The 22,345-nt window shown below is 24.4% G+C and overlaps 1 protein-coding gene across 1 annotated transcript in view; it reads right to left on the minus strand.

The window, feature by feature from the left end:
• Nucleotides 1-811: 811 nt before the first annotated feature.
• LOC100199336 (mitochondrial proton/calcium exchanger protein) overlaps nucleotides 812-22,345 on the minus strand; it is a 36,387-nt gene continuing 14,853 nt past the window's right edge. Inside the window, exons 4-14 of the mRNA XM_065793301.1 lie at nucleotides 20,584-20,727; nucleotides 13,179-13,316; nucleotides 11,965-12,168; nucleotides 5,716-5,835; nucleotides 5,512-5,637; nucleotides 2,924-3,055; nucleotides 2,776-2,796; nucleotides 2,587-2,697; nucleotides 2,257-2,420; nucleotides 1,516-1,657; nucleotides 812-1,276 (exon numbers count right to left, since the gene is read on the minus strand). Coding sequence (XP_065649373.1) covers nucleotides 1,076-1,276; nucleotides 1,516-1,657; nucleotides 2,257-2,420; nucleotides 2,587-2,697; nucleotides 2,776-2,796; nucleotides 2,924-3,055; nucleotides 5,512-5,637; nucleotides 5,716-5,835; nucleotides 11,965-12,168; nucleotides 13,179-13,316; nucleotides 20,584-20,727 — 1,503 coding nt within the window. The 3' untranslated portion in view covers nucleotides 812-1,075. The remainder of the gene's footprint in view (nucleotides 1,277-1,515; nucleotides 1,658-2,256; nucleotides 2,421-2,586; nucleotides 2,698-2,775; nucleotides 2,797-2,923; nucleotides 3,056-5,511; nucleotides 5,638-5,715; nucleotides 5,836-11,964; nucleotides 12,169-13,178; nucleotides 13,317-20,583; nucleotides 20,728-22,345) is intronic.

Consider the following 22,345-nt stretch of genomic DNA (forward strand, 5'->3'; position numbering starts at 1 on the left):
ATTCAGCAAGAGTGCTCGATGAATGATATCAGAGCTATATAATTGATTTTTTGACGAGATTAAAAAAATAACTACATGATTTTTACTACTAAAAGTTTCATGCGTTTAGCAATCATCAGGTTAGTGATTAGTTATTTTAATTCCTATATCTGTGAAAGTATATTTAAGTACTTTTTCTTTTCTTTTTTTTAATTTTTTTCTTCTTTTTTTTTTGCTCTTTTTTGTTGTTAATTGTTTTGAAATATTCAAAGTTTTCTGTTTAATTTTTATTTATTAGCTTCTTTTAAAAATGTATTTATAAACAAATCATTTAGCTTTAAATATAATATATAGATATCATAATTATTTATAAATATAATAATATAATGATATAATAACTATTTTATTTATTACACTTTTTTTTAATAATAATTATATAAATAAAAATCCCTTAGTTACAGTCAGAATTTCATAGTCAAACTATTAAATGACTATGATTAAAAAATCATTTGTTATAATATTTTGATTGAAACTTTCCAATCAAAATATTATAACAAATTAATCTACAAAAACTGTTGCCTATCATTATTTTTTTTATAATGCTATTAGTGATGTCAGTTTGAGAAAGATAGGGCCTGATGTATTCCAAGCCTGCCAATAAAAGTATGTACACTTACTTCAGTTTATCTTTATAGCCAAACTAGCAGTAAAAATATTCTATTAGTTTATATAACTGCCGATTACGCGCTATTTGCTACTGATTGTATACAACACTGTTTCTAATACAATAATCAGTAAATAAATGTATTAAATATACTTAATAAAGTTAATATAAAAAATGAACATCTTTTTAAATAAATACTAAATACATAGTAAATTAGCTAGAAGACACAAATCATATTTTATTACATTAGGAAAAAAAAGCTTAAAAAATATTTATATATATACTCCCTATAGGGAAATTATTTTATTCTATACAAATAACTTTTTTTAACTTTTACTCATTCACTTTGATTATCTTGTTAACAAAAAAGCAACAACAACAAAATCTCGCTACTTCACATTTAATATTATTGTACAGCAACAGATTTCAAAATTACTTTCTGTAACTTAAATAAAAAGGTATCGATTTTCGTGAATAAATTACAGGAAGAAGTCGCAAAATATAGTTATCTTTTTTTTTGGTCAACATTTGCTCATTCACATATATTTTTTCTGTTCCCTTTAACAAAGCTATAACTTCAGCAATTTGCTGTGCATCTAAATCCAAGTCTTCATTTGCTAACAATTCAATGGCCTATAAAAAAGCAAAAATATATGCTTCTTGGTATTTGAATGTGTAATTGCTTAATTTTTTAAAGATACATAATATAATAATACAGGCAAAATAGCATATCAAAAATTTGACACTTATAATTACAACAGTAATAGAACTTGACAGTAAAAAAAATTATGCTCCTCAAATAAAGTTTATTAAAAGCAATTTAATTTTTTTATTTTGCATTTTTAACACAGCAATATAAGTTTATACTTTACCATTTTTAACTCATTAAGACTCATTGCTCCATCTTTATCAATATCAAGAGCTTCAAGAAGACGTTTTGTTTTAGATTCACCTGGTGCTTTGCGCAATGTTTGAATGACTTGGAACAGTTCTTGGGTAGTGACTATACCATCTCTAAAATAAAAATAAAAAAAAAGCTTTATTAATTATATTAGGCGTTTATTAATTTTATGTCATAACACATTCTTTTAAAACTAATTAAGGAGAAAAAAAGCTTTCATTCAACTAAATTAGTCTAAAATTAATTCTTCATGAAATACTTAACCTCTTAATGCATAAATGCATTATGATGAGAATTTTGCAAACTCTTTATTTCTTTACTTTTTTTGGAAATCATTAATTTTATTTGCAACATATTTATTTTAAATTCATTAACTTTTGTATCATTTAAAAAAAAAAGGATACTTCTAAATCTTATTTGTAACATTTTGGTGTATGGGTAACACTAATTGCCAGAAATTTATAAAATCAATGGAAGTAAAAAATTCGTAACTGTTTATTTTAAAGTTATTTCCTTATGTTTTAAATATTTAAAATTTATATTATCAAATATAAATTTTTAATAATATAACAATATTTAAAATACGTACATAGACTGACTGGTAGGGACATGAGAAAAAGCAAACATACATCAACTGAAGTTTTGGTTAAAATATGCTATTGTCAAAAGCATTGTTAAAAAACAAAAAAAGATTAAAAAAAGATAAACTAACTTGTCACTGTCAATCTTCTCTGCTGGCATATGTGAAACTTCTTTTTCCAATTCAGCCAGGGTAACATCAATTTTTTTCAACATGACATCTATTCGATTACCTATTCGTCGACTAGCATTATTTTCTTTAGGATTCTCTGTTACTAACTTCATTTCAGCTAAATCCTAAATCATTAATAAAATATAAACATATTTAAATCAAATAAATAGATTATAATTAATAACAATTAATTATTATGTTTAATAATAATTATTAATAAATAATTGATTTAATTTTTGTAAATACAATTTAAAAAATAAAACTTTAAAATAATTTAATCATGAAATGTACTTCAATATATTCATTTCTGTCTTTTTTAATTTTATGCAACTCTTCTCTGTCAGTGGAAAGCGTCTCAATGACATCCAATAATTCTTCTTTTGAAAGATCTTCCTTGGATTTCTATGAAGTTTTGAAAAAATACTCAAAAAAATTACTACAGTTTAAAGTTTGAAAAAAAAAAAAAAAGATTTAACCTACATCATTTTTTAGCTCGTCCAGCTACAAAAATAAAATTAATAATAATTTTAAGAAATTAGCAAAGCATAAGAAATAAGAAAAAATATTATAAATTTAAAACAGAAATCAATTCCTAAAAAATTTGTAAACTTAAAATATATTTTATTACCTTTTTTTTAACTTCTATTTCTTTCTGTTCAACTTTAATTTGTTGTTCTTCATGTTGAATAATATCAATAATAGTTTGCCTGCTGACTGCTTCACGTTCAACAGCACCAATTTTTACCTCCATCTCATCAATCTGTCAAAAAAGAAATTTAAAACAATTTAACATTAGATACAAGACCATATTCACAAAAAAAAATTCCTCCATCAACTCCTCTTTTTCTTGCTTAAAATTATTAAACTTTACACTATTTGAGTTATGTTATTATATGTTTACATAAGTTTCATATCTAATTATCGACTGTAAAAATTTACAAAGACAATTTCTAAACATCTTTGCTGCTAAATATTTTTTTGATGAAAATATTTTTTTAATTCAAATGCTCTACAAACAAGTGTGCTAAACAAAGTAAAGTGAAAAAAAGACAAATTGACTGTCTTATAAAAATAGCCAGTAAAAGGAGCATACCCTATTTAAAATTTTTAATCTCTAATGCAATATCCAATGCATAAGAGATCAGCGCTTGTTGAGAATGTGCTTGAAGCTAAAAACTCACTATATAGCACATCATGCAACACCAGAATGGGGTCCTAGTTTTTTTAGTCAAGGATGAAGGCTTGTGACTTATGATGACTTATTTGTGTATTCAATCAATTGAAATTCATTGTGTAGGTCTTGTGTCTTGCTATGATGTGTTAGGTCATAGCTGCTAGGGTGTTTAGCTTTCTAGCCTGAAAATTATTATAATATAATCACATGAAAGTGTTACAATCACTTGAAAGTTATATATGTTATGATCACTTGAAAGTGATTATAACATAATCAAATAATGAAAAAAGAAAAGTGATTACAACATAATCACATAAAATAACAAGACCATACTAGACCAATAGAAAGAATGCACCACACTATCACACCTGTAGACATTAACATCCACTAATGTGCCAAAAATTTGCTCTTTGTTAATAATGCTACTTAAAATCTTTTGTTTGACTGGTTTTGCAAAAATTTTTGCTTTAAAACTAACCAATCAGTGTATGAGAGTGAGTATGCAAAATATTTTTTCATTATTTATTACTAGTGCAATATCAAGATATATACGATATGTCTACCACCACCTCTTATTTCTCACTAATTGGCTTTATATTTATTATTTGTGCTTAGAACCACCTTTAACATGTCTAAGTAACTAGGCAGCTCTATTCATCACCTGTATGCAATCAAAATTATGACTCTTTTTAAACTGAAAAAATTCAATTTTTCCATTTGTAAACAAACTATGCAATAGCAATCCAAATAAATCTATTATCATATACTATCATATATTCATATTATTCATATATGTAAATTATCAGTCAAAGAATCACTCAGTTTTTACAAGAGGTTATAATTCCAAATATGAAATTAGAATGTAACTTTTAAAGTTTATTCAGATGAACAACATGGCATTAAAGTAAACAACTTTTATGGTATCATTCACAAAAAATATTGCAAGAAAAAAATAATGATCCTAATGTAATTAAAAATTATCAACTACATAAAAGAAAAAGATTATATTATCATCAGTTTGTTGTATAAAAATGTCAGTTTTTGAATTTGCCTTCTTACACTTCTTACATTTCTTATCAAAAAGGATAACTTCAGCCACTTACAGGGCACCAGTGGGTTACTAAATATGATGAATAATGGCAATGACAAATAATTAAATTTATCAACCGACATTTTGTGAAACAAAAACATATAAAAGCATCAATTCACAGGTTTTGGTTGACCTATAGACTAAATTGTTACAATAAAAAATACCTATAGACTAAATTGTTACAATAAAAAAAGAAGCATACAGATAACATAAAACATAGAAGTATTGCCAACTAAAAATAATCTTAGCTGAAAGTTCATTCATATTCTCAATACTTCAACTAAATGTACATATAAAACTGCAAAAGTTGTTAAATAAGAAACAATTTCAAGTTTGGCACTGATATAGCCCACCATTATATTAAACAATGTTCACTCTATAGAACCTATGGTCAAGCATATTTATGTCTAATTTCACTGGTTTAGGAAGTTGTATTTTTATAGTTTGTGAAAAAAGTCTCTATAGCAGTCATAAAAACCTGACCCTAACTCTTAAATTAGGTAGCCTTATGCAGACTATAAGATAGTTGATGTATGTGCTGAAGCCACCAGCAGCAGGATATTTCATGTTAGATAGACTAGATAAAGTAAAAAATAACATGTAATGTTTACTACTAAAAGTTTTATGTGTTAGCAATACATGCAAAAATACATGTAAATTTACCTGATTTTTAGCATATATTTACTTTAAAATGCCAATTTAAATCCAAATAGTTTTTAAAGAAAAAAAACAAAGAATTAAAAAAAAAACTTTTTTTTTGCTGTAATGAAAGTCCTTTATATCTAAATAGTGCCTCCCCATACCCTCAGAATGAGCACACCAATGATATCTCATGCAAAGCTAAGTACACAAAGGTACTTATAGACATATATATTTATTTAAACACAGACAAACATATTTATATAATGATGTAGCTTCTACTTAGTTTAAAAAAACAAAAACAAAAAAATACCAATCTTTCAGGAAACTGACTAATTGTAACTTTTAGTTGATCAACAACTGTAGGACTAATATACAATGTCCTTGATAGCAGTAACAATGATGCAGGTATATCTTCATCCAAACTCAACTGTAGCCACTAAAATTTTTATCTATAAATTTTAATTATTGCAAACATTTTTAAAAACCAAACAAAATAGTGAAAAAAATGTCCTACTTGCTTTAAATTTTGTTGTAATCGATCAACAGGCACACCAATAGCTCTCATCCCTCTAGCTATACATGCACTTTGCAATTCTTCTGTGTTTAATGATTCAATGCCTTCTCTTCGAATAATCTATACAAAAAAAATATCAAGTATATGATACAAAAATATATTTGTTTTTATCACTTTTAAATACATAATATTGTTGTAATGTCCACCAAAATATTGAAACTTAAAACCTCTATTAAATGAAAATCAAAAAATTATACTATGTAAGCTATGTTATCAAATCTACTTTCAGAATTATTGTGTTAAGCAAAATAAAAATTCAAGTTTTTTTGCGTAAATTTTTTTAAACATGTAAATGTCATTACCTTAAATTACATTATGTCCCAAGCAATTATCTAATATATTTTAGGAAACTATTTTAGCAAGATAAACTTTAACATTTAAAATAAATAAACTTATGCAAATTATTTTTCATTCAATTGACATCAGATAAGTTATTTAATTATGTAATACCAGAATTATTTGTAAAACACATTTTATTTGAGTTGAGGCTCAAATAAAATTTATTGAATGGAACAATGGGGTTCAGCTGTTATAACAGTTTTGCAAACATATTTAATGAAAATCAAAAAATGAAATTCTGTAAACAATGCCTCTATACTTCAGGTTTAGTTGAATTGAGTTCTCTAAGAAATGCCTCTATGTTTCAAACCTAGCTGAGTGGAATTCTCCACAAGATTTGAAGCAAGGATAAAGTAACTAAAACAAAGTTTTGAATATTTTTTGTCTATGCTTTTGAATAATTTTATTTAACTTGGTTAAAATCTTTATCAATAGTAAGTATCCACACATTTTATTTTCAGATTAATGCAAAAAGATAAAAATTCTTTCAAAGATGTATTATTCAGTTTATTCAAAATTGAACCTTAGTTTTGATTTTGTTATGTAATAAATTTTATCAGCATTGTGAAAATTTAAAAAAACTAAAATATCTGAAATAAAACTTATTTAACTTTCAAATCTCAAACATTCTTGTTTTTAAAACATCGTAATATTTTTTCAATTTTGTTGTCTGATTTTGATCAGATAAGATAAAATAATGTATTGATGTTTTACATCTTTTTATAAAATAAAATTACCACAAATAATTCGTAAGTTGTAAAAATGTTGATGACACTGCCTTAGTAAACATTTAAATAAAATGACAAGAAATTGTATATCTGCTCTTGCTGCTTTGCATCGTATTTTTTTATAATCTGAAAAACGGTTTATTGTTAAGGTTTTAATTTCAATTTAATTTAATCAACCAATCAGAATGTTTATTTCAATTTAATTTAATCAATCAATCAGAATGTTAATTTCATTTTAATTTAATCAATCAATTAGAATGTTAATTTCAATTTAATTTAATCAATCAATCAGAATGTTAATTTCAATTTAATTTAATCAATCAATCAGAATGTTAATTTCAATTTAATTTAATCAATCAATCAGATTGTTAATTTCAATTTAATTTAATCAATCAATCAGATTGTTAATTTCAATTAAGTTTATGTGCATGAAGCATGAAATAAATGCTGGGTAATAATTTAAAAAACAGTCAAAAAAAGTAAAGCAATTAGGTAAAAATCTAAAATGGTATCAGGGTTTTTTAAAACTGTTCAACAGTGAAACAACTGTTTTGTTTTTTTTGTCAAATTAAAAAACAACAATCGATTACACTGATCAACAAATAAAATTTTATTGTGCATATCTTGTTAACTAAGTGGTTTTTTAAAACAAATTAAATATGCTGATTTCAAATATGCAAACCATTTTTCACCATCACGTCAAGTTGTAAAGATATTTGGGTTCAAATCTTTAGTATTTAAGGTAAAGTCCCTAATATTGTCGAAAAAAAAGTTATTCAAAAGTATGTCAACCTGGGTCTCAAAAGAAGCATATTTTCATAGAGATTTTAGAAAACATAAAAATTTTTCCTTAAAATTTATTGACAAAAAAATTATGTGAAAAATGCTAAAGACTCTTAAAAAAATTTCAACAGAATGTAATTCAGCAATAATACAAAAAATACTTATTTTTATTACAAATGAATAACATTTTTAATATCTCTATGAAAATATATATATATATATATATATATATATATATATATATATATATATATATATATATATATATATATATATATATATATACAGAGGCGTGGTGGCCCCAGAGGTTATGCGGGATTCCCGCATGGGCTTTTCACTTTTTCATCTAAATATGGGCCTTTTGGCAAATTTTAATTTTTTCTACATTTTAGAGAAATTCCACAATCATTTACAATAATTATGTTTGCACAAATTAAATTTTATTAATTCCTTGACTTTAAGTCTTCAACTTTGAGCGCAATTATAATAGTATTTTGCATAATAATAATATTGCTTTGAAAACAAAGTAGGTATTTTAAGAAGTATTATGATATTTTTTTGATAAGAAAAATTATGAACCCATAAAGGGTTTTTAACGATCACAATGTTGACAAAATAATTATAAAAAAGTTTGCAGACCCATATTATTATTGTTGGACTTAAATTAACTTAGTTTAAAATTTAACCCTAAAATATTTAAATGAATTAAAACGCAGTACAATTACTATATAGTAATTGGATTGCGTTATAATTCATTTAAGAAAAATACTTTGGTGTTAAATTTTAAATTAAATTTTATATAAATAAGTATCGAATTCATGTTTTGCATTTTTGTAACATTTCTAAACAGAAATAAACTTGTTTCAAAATTAATAAAGTTTTTTATTTTTATACAGTTTATATTATTGTATGTAAATAAACAAATCACTTCGTAATATCCTGTCCTCAGACAGATTAAAAAAAGGATGATGGCTGTGCAAAAAGTACATTTAAAGAAGATATGTTTCATGCAAACTTTGAATTATGAACTATATAAATACACAAATAAAACCTTTTAAAAATAGCGTAAAACCATATTATTAAACGAATTTATTTTAATTGAGGTGTGGGAGTACCGGAAACATTTTCAAATACAACTTGATATTACACCTTAACAATTTACTTATTTACGACACATTTTATTACTATTAATTTAGGTAAGTTTAAAATAAATTATAAAGATTTTATAGCTTTAAATTTTTTTATTTTCATTATTTTAATTTTGTTTTATTTTTGAAAAGAAAAAATAAAATAAAATAGCATTTTTGGAAAAAATATGAAATACTTTTAATTAAGTAACTGCTAAATAAAACTACGTTATAAAAACTTTTATGTTTAAATTATGTCAATAACGGCACCATTTTTAGAGCGGTATTTTTGCTGTTGTGAGTTTAAATGTTAAAAAAAGTTAAAACACCGAATTAAACACAAGCATAAACTATCTATAAAAAGAATTTCTTATTTTTGAAGATTTTCAATATTTATTTTAGAAAAAAATTATATATAATTTAAAAAAATTTATATTATTATTAAATAAAATATATATCATTATATAGTAATAGAAAATTAAAACCTGTGATTTTTAATTTTGTGTTAGGCTATGTTCTTCAAACAATAAAATACTAATCGTATTTGCTTGCGGTATTTGCTTTTTTTAAGAAAATCAGAACAAAAACGACGTCGCTGCATCGTATCGTTACCATTTTTTATTTTGAAGTATTCCAAACAATATCAATAATTACAAATCACAAATACAATAATTAATAATTACAATATTAATAATTACAAATGTATTACAAACAATATTAATAATAACAAGTGTTGTTTCAACTTGCTAGTTTGTTTTGATGATTCATTAGAATAAGGTCAGTTATTATATATATATACATATATACATATATATATATATATATATATATATATATATATATATATATATATATATATATATATATATATATATATATATATTTATATATATATATATATATATATATTTATATAGGGTTGCAAAATTAGCATCTGCTGAGGTTGCATCTCTTTATCGAGCTCGCCACTTTCTTACTCTGGATTCTATTCTCTATCTCTATAAATCTCAAATCCGTCCTTGTATGGAATACTGTTGCCATATCTGGGGCGGATCTTCTAATGATGCTCTTTCTCTTTTAGACAAGGTGAAAAAACACATTGTAAACATAGCTGGACCTGCTCTTGCAGCCAACCTTCAACCATTATCACACCGTCGTAATGTTGCTTCTCTTTCTTTTATCCACAAATACTATAATGGGCACTGCTCTAAAGAGCTAGCGTCTCTTGTGCCATCTACTAAAATTCATTCTCGTGTTACTGGTCATTCAATTAAGTGTCATCCTTTTTCTGTGACTGTTCCTAAGTGCTCCAAAAACGCTTATTCGTCTAGTTTTTTTCCTTGAACATCAGTTCTTTGGAATTCGCTTCCTTCATCTTGCTTTCCTGATTCATATAATTTGCAATCTTTTAAATCGTCCGTCAATCGTTATCTTGCTCTACAATCTTCATCTTTTCTCTTACAGTAACTTCCAACTTTAATTAGTGGCTGCTTGCAGCCTTGTTGGAAGCGAAGATGTTTAAAAAAAATATATATATATATATATATACACATATCTTTTTACATATGGGCCTTTACATCAAGCATATATGGTAAAATCTTTTTAGAGCCACCACGCCCTTGTATATATATTTATATATATTTTTATATATATTTATATATATTTTTATATATATTTATATATATTTTTATATATATTTATATATATTTATATATATTTTTATATATTTATTTATATATATACACATTTTTTAGCATGTTGACACTTTTAGCGATTCAGGTTGGCATAAGTTTCCAAATTGAATAACAACTTTTGAACACAATTTTCTATTTACAACATTTTAAATTGACAGCTGCCACACATTAATTTGGTTTTAGGCTATACATCGATATATATATATATATATATATATATATATATATATATATATATATATATATATATATATATATATATATATATATATATATATATTAAACTGCAAGCCTATATTTTATTTAGTGCATTATAAAAGTTTCTTCTTATACTTGGATTTCCTTCAATTATCTTATCTATAAAAAAAAAAATTGTTTGAAATCTGGCATCCCAGAGTCAAGAGAATATTTTAGAATCAGACTTGATATCACTGCAAAAATGCAACCAAAGTAACTAATTAAACATTTTTACTTTTTTAATTGTTGTTATATGCAACAAAAGTTACATAATGTTATTTTATTATCATAATAATTTATTTAAGACAATATGTAAGTAATATGAAACCTTATCACAACGTTTTATTTGAGACATGTAAGTAATATGAAACCTTGTTACAATGCTTGCCATTTTTAAATGGTTACCATTTTAAAATGGTAACTATTTTGAAACAGGTGTTTATAAACAAATTGTGTAAGGGGATCATAATAGAGCCATTAATGGTAATTTATTTGCTTAAGGGTAGCTTCAATTTGTTTTTAGGCGGTAATTTATATTTAAAAATAATAGTATAAATAGGTTGCAAAGTCATTTAGGGCCTCTTTTTTTGAGGAAGCAAGAGGTGAGAACTCATTGAATGAATTCAATGAAATCAACAATATCAAATCATAATGAATTCAGTGAAATCAACTGTTCAAGTCAAAGTGATAGTGAAAGTTTTAGTGATAGTAGTTTGTCATTGTCTTTTGATAGCGAATGATAACTACTGCTGATTTTGATGAATGGTCTTGAGTAATGGTCATAACAGAAAATGAAATTAAGCAAATATTGGAATAAACATGATTTTCAAAACAGGATGAAAAATTTAGAACAAGAACAATTATTAAAGTATTTTTGCTAAAAAATCATTGAAATAAGTTAAAATAATATATAGCCAAACAAACGATAAAGTGTAACCACCTTTTGCTTCCTCAAAGAAAGAGATCTTAAATGACTTTGCCAACCTATTTACACTATTATTTTTAATATAAATTACCCTCTAAAAATGACCTGAAACGACCCCAATAAACGACCTTAAATGACCCCTTACACAATTCGTTTATAAACACCTGTTTCAAAATGGTAACCATTTAAAAAATGGCTACCTTTTTCAAAATGGCTGTCATTTTATATATGCATATATAAACTTTATAACAAGAACTCTTTTACTTATAAATTATTACAAAAGCGAAAAAAAAAGTACATTATAACACAACAACACTTATCACAATGTTTTATTCGAGATGTAAGTAAAACGATACCTTATCATCGCGCTTTAACTCTTGAAGTTTGAACTCAATTTTAAGACGAAGAAGATTGCTGGGTCCTATAGGTGATATCATAAGGAGACGACACAATGCCTTTAGTTGAGCATGAGGAATATTTTCAAGAGTAATTTCATCATGAAACAATTTTGAATACTCTAAAATTTCTTTATTCGTTGGTGCTTGTTCTCCACTGCGTACCTAGCAAAATCTTTCAGTTAAAAGATAAACACATAAAAGTGTATTTATATATCATAAGTTAATTTATCAACAACAACAACAACAACAACAACAACAACAACAACAACAACAACAACAACAACAACAACAACAACAACAACAACACAACAACAACAACAACAACAACAACAATAATAATAACAATTACAATAAGCAAAACAACAATAAATTTTTTTTTTACAATAAACAAATTTAGATTAGTCAATCCTATTTTGACTTATGCAAACAAATTTACTTCTCTTAAAAAATTTGTGAAGTATTTGTAATTATTATTAGCACTTTTTTTTCAATGATAATTTCTATGATAAATTCTAACCTCTGATTTAAATTTTAATACATTTTAGTTGCTTTTAGCAGTATTTTTAACAGATTGTGACAAAAAGTAGTTGACAACCAACAAAGCAAAGATCAAATTCATAACTAAATGTTCAATTTATTTATGAACTTGAATAAGCTTCTTTTGAAAAATTTAAAAAATATTTTTTTTTTAATTTAAAAACCTTAAAAAAATGATGCAGAAGAATAGAGAAAAGTGAGCATAGAATATTCAAGTCAGAAGATTCAAAGCTAATTTCTTAACAAATAAGAAATTTGTTACATAATTATATACCCAAGTAGAGCGTGAAACTCATTAAGTCATTTCAAATAAGAGGATTTAAAGTTTGGAATAATGATTTAAGAAAAAAAAGATTTGATAAAAAAAAATTATTATTACAAATAGTGGACAAAAAAAAACAATTTGATGGTGGCATGCGATTAAACTTCTTAATTAGAAGGTAATAGAAAGAATTACATAGTTACTCTCAAATATAAATTAAAAAAAGCACACAAGTAGATTTCAGGTCATCAATTAAGGATTTCCTCTCACAATTAAATTATGATAATAACTAACATTGATTCAAAATTATATAATATGATATGTAATAATATTATTAAAAACATTATAATAAATAACCAAATAACAATATTACCTTATGAACAAAGTCACTAAAAGCTTTTAATTTTTCACTTTTTTTTGTTTGTGGATTAACTGCGATTTCTTCAATAGTATCTTGCAAAAACTCTGCCATCTGCAACTTTAATTTGAGGGAAGCTCTTCTTTTTGATTCCTATTACCGAACCAAAAATTTCAAACTTACTATGATTTTAAATTCTTTTTTCTCAAAAACCAAAAATTTCAAACTAGGACTTACTATGATTTTAAATTCTTTTTTCTCAAAAAAAAGATAAAGAAATATTGGAAACAGTAAATTAAAAACTTTTTTTGTACGAAACAGTGAAGTGAAGAAAAAGTAAAAAAAAAAATTTCTTATAATGATTACTTTAGGATTCTTAGAAATATGTTTAAAACAAAGAATGCTTAAAATAACTTCTAATTAAACAAATTAAACTTTTTTTAACAATCTTATATAGTCTATATAAATACAAAATATGTATTTATATAGACTATATAAATACATAGGCAACTAAATCTCATAACCTTATGCAAGATTTGAGTTATAAATGTGCAATACAACACTATTTGCTATACTATAATAACACTATAATAACATTGAGGTTGTAAAAAAAGTAGCCATTAATAAATAAGCACAGCTTTTATATTTTAAAGTTTAATGTGAGTAAATCTAAGTTTTATAAACTTAAGAATTTTTTGTAGAAGTTTTCAGTTAAAGCGCTTCATGTTTTAATAGATTTACACGTGATAGAAACCTTTGAACTAATAATGAATTAGAAACAATTTTTTTTTTTATTATCATTCTTTTTCTAAACTAATATTAAGCCATATCTTAAAAACTTTCTATAACATAGAATCTGATATCTAACAGTACCATTATTTTTTTCTGAAGATCTATTAGATTTAATATAATAGGTCTTAAAAAAAAATTCAATCGATAGAGTTAAATAAGTAGGAATAAATTTTTAAGATAGTAACGATCCTCCTTTACATTTCAAGCTATGTCTAAGTATGATTATCTTTTCGATCAAATATAAATCTGGTTCCTTGACATATTTTATATTATTGAAAACTAAAACAGATTGATTTTCTATTTTTTGAACGAAGTTTCATTTTCAGGTTTTGCAGGCTTATTTTGAAACAAAACTTTTTTGTTTAATATTTTCTATATTAATTTGTTTAAACTTTATAAATAGATATTTTGACTAACACACTGCGTGATTTAAGGGCTGGAACTGAGGAAACCAAAAAAATACCACAAGTGACCTTTTGGTTAATAAGAATTTATTTTTCAATAAATCATTGTGAATAGTATCACAATTTATAAATTGATTTCAAGTTTCATCAAGTGGTATTTTAGTACTTAAAAGATACATCCATATAAAGTTGAAAACCCTTTCATTTTTTAAATGTTTTACAGCTTTAGAAAAAAGATCTATAAATATAATTCATCTCAATCTACTAGAACAAATGGTTTGAAAAACTTTAACTAAAAACATCTAAATAAAGCAGTGTTTCAATAAATATTATCGCACAAGCTTGAAACACTGGAAACTAAAAGTTCATTTTTAAACATAAAAAAAATTGAAAAACAATTTTTTAATCAGAATTTAATTTTAAAACAAGTAAACTTGTTGGGTTTAAAAAAAGAATTAGTAACCAATTTTATCAAATAAACTTTTTATAGGCAGGATTTTAAATATTGTGCAAAATGTTTGTAAAAGCTAAAAAACTTGTAAAGTTTTATAAAAATAAAATCTTTTAAAACCAAACAACATTTAGAGAAATCTAAAAGTGACATCATGTGACATTTTGCACCAAAATTTTGTTTCTAATTTTATTAGCAACAAAAAAACATCTGCAAAAAATAATTTCAGAATAACACCAATTTAAACTGAACATAACAATCTCTGAAGCTCAAACACAATCAAACATTACAAATTGTTGCAAAAAATATATATATATATATATAAATAGTAATAAATAATATAAATATATATATATAAAATAATAATAAAAAATATAAACAATATACATATATATATATATATATATATATATATATATATATATATATATATATATATATATATATATATATATATACATATATATATATAGAAATATCAGAGGTATACACTGTGGTCGACTGACGGTACCAGGCAACCAAATTTTGTGAAGGGCAGCTAAAAATATTCTTTTGATGCTATAAAGTCGCCCAAAAGGGCAACTATGGATTTTTATCGGCGGTTCTAGTTTGTTTGTTTTTTTAATTCAAGAATTCTATAAAAATAACTAAAATAATAATACAACTATATTTTAAAAGTCACAGAGCCCAAGTTTGTTTTCTGCATTTTCTATTGTTAATTTGAACATAAGAAAATTGTACGAGCGTTGAAAAGTATTTTAAAAAATACTTCAGAAATTAAAACTAAAAAGTTTTATTGTTTAAACAAAAATCCTGTTATTTTTATTTTTTTGCAAATTTTATTTAAGTATTTAAAGATAAAGTAATAGAATTAAATTTGTCAAAAAAAAAAAACTTTGACAAGCCTAGTTAAGAAGCATTATGCAGCTTGCATTTTATGTATTTTTTGTACAGTAGTTACATTAAGCTAAAACTTTTTATTTTGAAATATTCAAATTATCTTTTAATATGGTTTATGTGATGTTTATTCAAAAAATATTAGGTTATAAAAAAAGCATATAACTGCAACTGTGAATTTTTTAAAGAAATAAATTGTTTTATAACAATTTTTAAATTAAAAACTTTAAATATGATTTTTTGAAGGAATGTAAAATAGTAAAACATGTAAAATTTAGTTTCACAGGAATGTAAAACAGTTTCACAATTTTTATTAACATTTTTTTCTTATTTATCATTCATTATATAAAGCATAAGTCTCTCCACTGTAAATTATTATAGATTATAATTTGCACAAGCAAATTAAAAAAATTTTTTCTAAAAAAAAAAAAAGGAGAAGTGTTTTTGCTTGAGAGAATTCTTTTCACAAATGTATTTTAAAAATTTTATTTCTTATTAATACATTTATGAACATAAACTACATTTACAAATATCTTATTGGTAACTAGGGATCGCTTATAGTATATGGTATAATAAAAATTTAGTATACAGTTTACCATATAGGATGCAGTAAAGTATACAGTAAACAAAATTTTTTTTAGCCATACCGTATTAGAAGTTTAAAAAAAATTCTAATGGTTTATGAAAAACAAAAGTTTGTTTTTTATTTAATGTTTTTGTTTGTGTGTTTTATACTATTAACCATTGGTTACACATTCTCACTAAATAAATAAAAAAGTTGAAGTCTTTAATCAAAATCAGCAACCACATGATAATGGATTGTTATCTTGCTTAATTAAAAAATCAAATTAAAAATAAAATTACTTTAATTATGATAAGTCATACAATAAATATGGTAGAGCAACTTAATTCATAAAGATAATATAATTATTAAATTATCAAGTCAGTCCAAAAATAATTCACAAATAAAAGTAAATAAGTATACTAAATTGTATACTAACTTTTAGTATACCAAATATATGGTAAAGTATACCAAATACACGGTAAAGTATACTGTAAAGTTAGTATACTGTATACTGTAACCGACCCCTAATGGTAACTGTAAATGATCCCTATTGTTACCTGATAAAATCTATCTATAAATTGTTTATAATCTTTATTAAAAATATTACATTAAATACTTAAAATCTATAAGAAATAAATAAATTGAGATAAACAAACAAACGATTATGTTAAGTAGAAGATTGTTTTTAGAAATAAATTGTAAGGAAAAATAATCTTTTTCAAATACCAAATTTAAATTCTATCATTAACTTTTGTTAAATTAGTTAAAATGATTTTTAATGCAATTTAAAATTAAATTTAATTACAACAGGGTACTATAAAATATTTTCAAAATAAAGAAATAAAGCAGTTAATAAGAAGAAAAAGAAATTTAAGATACATAAATTGTGCTCACAGATGGAATGATGTTAAACTGACCAAAGAATATAAACAGTTATGCAAATTAGTTAAAACAGAAATATACAATGCTAGACTTTTATTTGAAAAGAATCTAGTGTTAACCTCTAAACTTAATCCTAAACTGTTATATAAGTATTTAAACAGTAAAAATTAAATAAAAGACTCAATAAAGGCCATGAGAATGCCTGATGGCGATTTATCCCATGAACCAAATAAAACTGTTAACTGCCTAAATAAGCATTTTCAGGATGTCTTTACTATTGAAGAAAAAGGAGATCTTCCACCTTTTTATCTCGAATTAAATAATGTAATTAAATTTGAGGATATTGAACCTGATGATATTAGCTTTGAGTTAGTTTTATCTAAACTTAAATCACTAAAAGACAATAAATCACTTTGTTCAATAGTCCTCAAGAATTGTGCTACATCGTTTACTTTACCACTAACTCTTATATTTAGAGAATCACTTAAAACCAGTCAACTGCCAATCCAGTTCAAGTCAGCAAATGTAACACCTATATATAAAAAAGGTGACAAAACAGTGGCCAGCAATTATCGCCCTATTTCACTAACTTCTATTCCTTGCAAAATATTAGAATCTATTATAAGAGAAAGAATTGAAAAGCATCTTGACGAAAACAATTTACTAACAATCCAACAGCATGGTTTTGTAAAAGGAAAGTCTTGTACCACAAATTTGTTAGAGACTCTTGACTTTATTTCTTCGTGCAACAGTGATGGTATACCTGTTGATGTAGTAATGCTAGACTTCGCTAAAGCTTTCGATAGTGTTCCTCACAAGAGACTCCTTGCTAAATTAAATGCATATGGTATTAATGGCTTAGTTCTAATATGGATGGAAGCTTTTCTAAATAATAGAAGACAAAGAATAGTTCTAGGTGAAGTTGTTTCTGAGTGGGTTGAAATTTTTAGTGGCATGCCACAAGGCTCTGTTATTGGACCCTTAATGTTTATTATATACATTAATGATCTGCCAAGTAAATTAATGAATAAATGCAAATTGTTTGCTGATGATACTAAGATTTTGTCCAAGGTAATTTCTGATGAGTGTACCTCAAGTCTACAGAGGGATTTAAATACATCATTTAAATGGACAGAAGACTGGCTTTTAAAGTTTAATGTTGATAAATGTGTAGAAATGCACTAGTAAACAACAAAAAGAATCCTCTATATATTAATGGCGTAAAACTACCAGAATCAAACAGCATAAAAGATCTAGGTGTAATATTTTCTAAAAATCTCAAGTGGAAAGATCAAGTTATTTCTGTAACAAAAAATGCAAATAGAATGTTAGGTCGAATTAAAAAATCGTTTGCAAGATTGGACTGTCATTTACTTAAATCACTATACGTAACCTTTATTTGTCCATTTCTAGAGTCCTCAGTATCAGTATGGTCCCCGTACCAAAAAGGTGACTGTAAAGTAATTGAACAAGTTCAGCGTCGAGCCACCAAACTGATTAAATCAATTAGGTTTTTCAGTTATGAAGACCGATTAAAAGTTTTCAAATTGACAACTCTAACTAAACGAAGAGAAAGAGGTGATATGATTCAACTATTTAAAATAATGAACAACATTAATAAAACAGAGCATAACATACAAACTGTTCAAAATCACATTAGAGGTCACTGTTTCAAGTATTATAGGGAAACAACAAAAAATCTGCAAAGGCATAACTTCTTTTACAATAGATCGGCAAACTTATGGAACTCATTGCCCTTGGAACTAATAAAATCATCGTCTGTAAACTCCTTTAAAACAGGATTCGACTGTTGGACGAACAACAATCGATTGAAGCGGCTGTCACAGTGTGCTTAAAAGCATTCTCACTGGCCAATCCAGTTACAGCAATAAATATTAACTAACTAACTAACTAAATAAAAAAAAATGCCAAAATTTTCAGGCTCTTGTAACAAATAAGATCTTAATAACTTTAACACATCAAAAGCAAAGAGTTTTAAAGTATTTGTAAATTGTTTTTTTATATTTGTCAATAATTTGTTATTGTAAAAAAAAGTGCCTATTTTTTATAAAATAAGCGCTCAATTTAAGTGAAAAAACTAATGGCGTTTATATATGCATGTACTTTATTTGAAAGTAGAAAAGTGAATGTTATCAATAACTTACAATATTACTTTTTTTTTTAATTTTATTTATTTATTCAACCAAAAATTAAAAATTATTAATTTTTTACAATTATAAATTAGGTTATGTGTCACATATAGTTAAAAACTAGTCATTGGAGTGACACCTAAATAAAATAAACAATCAAAAAAAATCAACAGCAATATTAATAAATAAATGCAAGTACAATATCAAGTTAATTTAAAAAAAACAAAAAACAATTAAGCTATAATAAATTAAATAATAAGACAAAAAAATATGAAAACAATTAATAACAACAGTGAACAATAAAAATAATTAGCAACAACAGCACAACTAATAACAAACTTTAGGCAAACAAAAAAAGCAAAATACAAAAACTACAAAATGAAAAAAAACAACTACAAAACGAAATGGTAAGCACAAAAACTTCTGCAAAATATAAAAAAATTAAAAAATAGTAATAATCATTTGTTATTTTGGGCAAAAAAAGAAAGACGTAGAAAAATTGGTAACGATTTATTTTATGTTTTATATTAGTTCAGGCTATGTTTATATTCAGTTCATGTATATATTTATATTATTTCTTTTTATTATTATTTCAAACATTTTCCAAACTTCTTTTCTTTTAACTTGGTACTTTGCTTTTAATTGATTTTTTTTTTGTTTTCCTTTTATTAAATCTATTTATTTGTTTTATTTTATTATTCATTTTCTTGTTTTATTTTTTCTTCAACTTTTTTGTTCGTTTATACCTTTCCATTTTTCTTATTTTACTTTACTTTTGACTAATCTTTTTTATTCTTTAAAATAATTTTCTTCATTTTTCCTTTTTACCAATAAATAGATGCTTCTGCCATTTGTGATGTCATTGCAAAGGATGATCAGTATTTATGCAAATTATTTCTAGTCTACACTTATCTCTTAGAAAAATGACTAGAATATGCGAGAATACAAAAATTTTATAATAAAATAGCGATAGGCAACTCAAAAAGTCGGCGAGCAACCAAAATTAGGAAACTGGTTACATTCAGATGCCCTTCTAGCGACCAACCAAAAGTTCGAGTGTACACCCCTGTATGTATGTATGTGTATAAATATATATATATATATATATATATATATATATATATATATATATATATATATATATATATATATATATATATATAACTTAAATTGCTAGTTTAGGTAAGTATTCTGATGCCACACTGAAATATGCTGCTGGGGGCTTCAGTACATACATCAACATTTCTTAGTACATAAATACAAAAATCAAGTAACATACCTTAGTTTTCACATCTTCAAATGTGCTAGGAAGCATCCCAGGGAAAAATTTGATAGCAAACGGTAATAAAAACTCCATGAAAGGAACTATTACAAACACCATGAAAGGAACTAGACGAAACATATCAGCAACAGTTCTTAAAAACTAAACAAAAATAAAAGTTATTTTTGGTAACACTTATAAAATTAAATTACTATTTTTACAACAACATAACTTATATCATAAACTATATCAAATTTTTTTGTAAAACAACTGTTATACTTATATAATCATAACTGCATTAAACTACGCTTTTTAAATACATAGAGAGGGACTGGTAAATTTGATGAACTTTTTGTTTCAAACCCTCAAAATGACTAATAACCTCAATTTTGATTTATGCAAGGACCAGGATTGATAAAAAGAGCCGAGGTCATGGTTTAGACTAGGTCAGAAGTTAATTTAGTGTTGACAAAAATTTTTCAGATGATAAGATTTTTCGACTTTTATTACAAAATTTTATACTTCTTATTGTAACTCAAGTTAACTTTTAATTTTAATTATAATTATAATTATAATTATGCAACTTATCGATATTACATTATGGCTGCTAAAAAATTTAAACAAAACATAAAAATTTTAAACCAGTATATAAAAGTTAGATAAGCTTTATTATATAATTAAAGTTTCAAAATAAGCAGATTCATTTATTATATATTTTATATTACTATTTTAATCATAATATTTATTCTAATATTTTTTTAAATACAGGTTAAAATGGTTTTCTTTTGTACATAACATTTCCATAATAAGATGTTTATTTAAAGAGAAATCTTTGCAATTTTTATTTTAAAGCATCAAAAAACTTTTCCTTGTTTCTTATCTAGATAGATAAAGGGTTTTTCGAAATCTCATACTTTAAAGCAACTTTTGATTTGTGGATACTATCTAAAACTTTTTTTAGTGCATTGTGTAAAGAGAGCAAAAAAAATTATTTGATCTAAAGAAATTTTGAAAATTAACAAAATTGTACTAAACCGATAATCAAAAAAAAAAACAATTTGGAATCCTTAAAGATTAGTATATATAAGCTGTCTTAAAATATATATTTATAAACTGATGTCTTTGTAAGACATGATTAAAGATTGAGATTTAAACCCATGTTGTTAAAGAAGTAGTTTTTTTAATAACATAAAGAAGTCCTAATTTATTTTTAATGTTTCTACATTTTTAAATATAAATTTAGCAGCTTGTAAATATAAAACAACACTAAAGTGTAAATTAGTAAATACTTAAAAACATTGTAAAAATAATGTATCACCATATTATTATTTGAAATCACCATGTTATTGTTTAATCATTGAATACATCATCAAAAAGATTTTTCACTCCTTAATGACTGCAACAGTGATATCTTAGTTTAAAATAAGATATGTTCTCAATAAACTAAAATAATTTGTCTTAGTAACATGCTTATATTTATTTCTTGAAAAAAGTTTGCAAATTTTTCTGCTGCATAAACTCATATGATGATGGAAGAAAGCAAAACAAAAACCATGTCAAATATGAGACTTCACATTTGGAAGTCATAAAATGCTTTAACAGAAAATTATCTCGAACAAAAAAAAACAAAAACCAAATAGATGTAAAAAGATTAAAAAGCATCAGGGAGTGGAAAAAAGAAAACACATTTGAAACAAGTTTTTTAAACAGTATAAAGATAATAAAAATTTATTATTATCTCAATAAAAATGTAAAAATAATCTTAAAATAAAAAAATTGA

Source organism: Hydra vulgaris, chromosome 03 (assembly GCF_038396675.1).
Source record: "Hydra vulgaris chromosome 03, alternate assembly HydraT2T_AEP".
NCBI classification, from domain to species: domain Eukaryota; kingdom Metazoa; phylum Cnidaria; class Hydrozoa; order Anthoathecata; family Hydridae; genus Hydra; species Hydra vulgaris.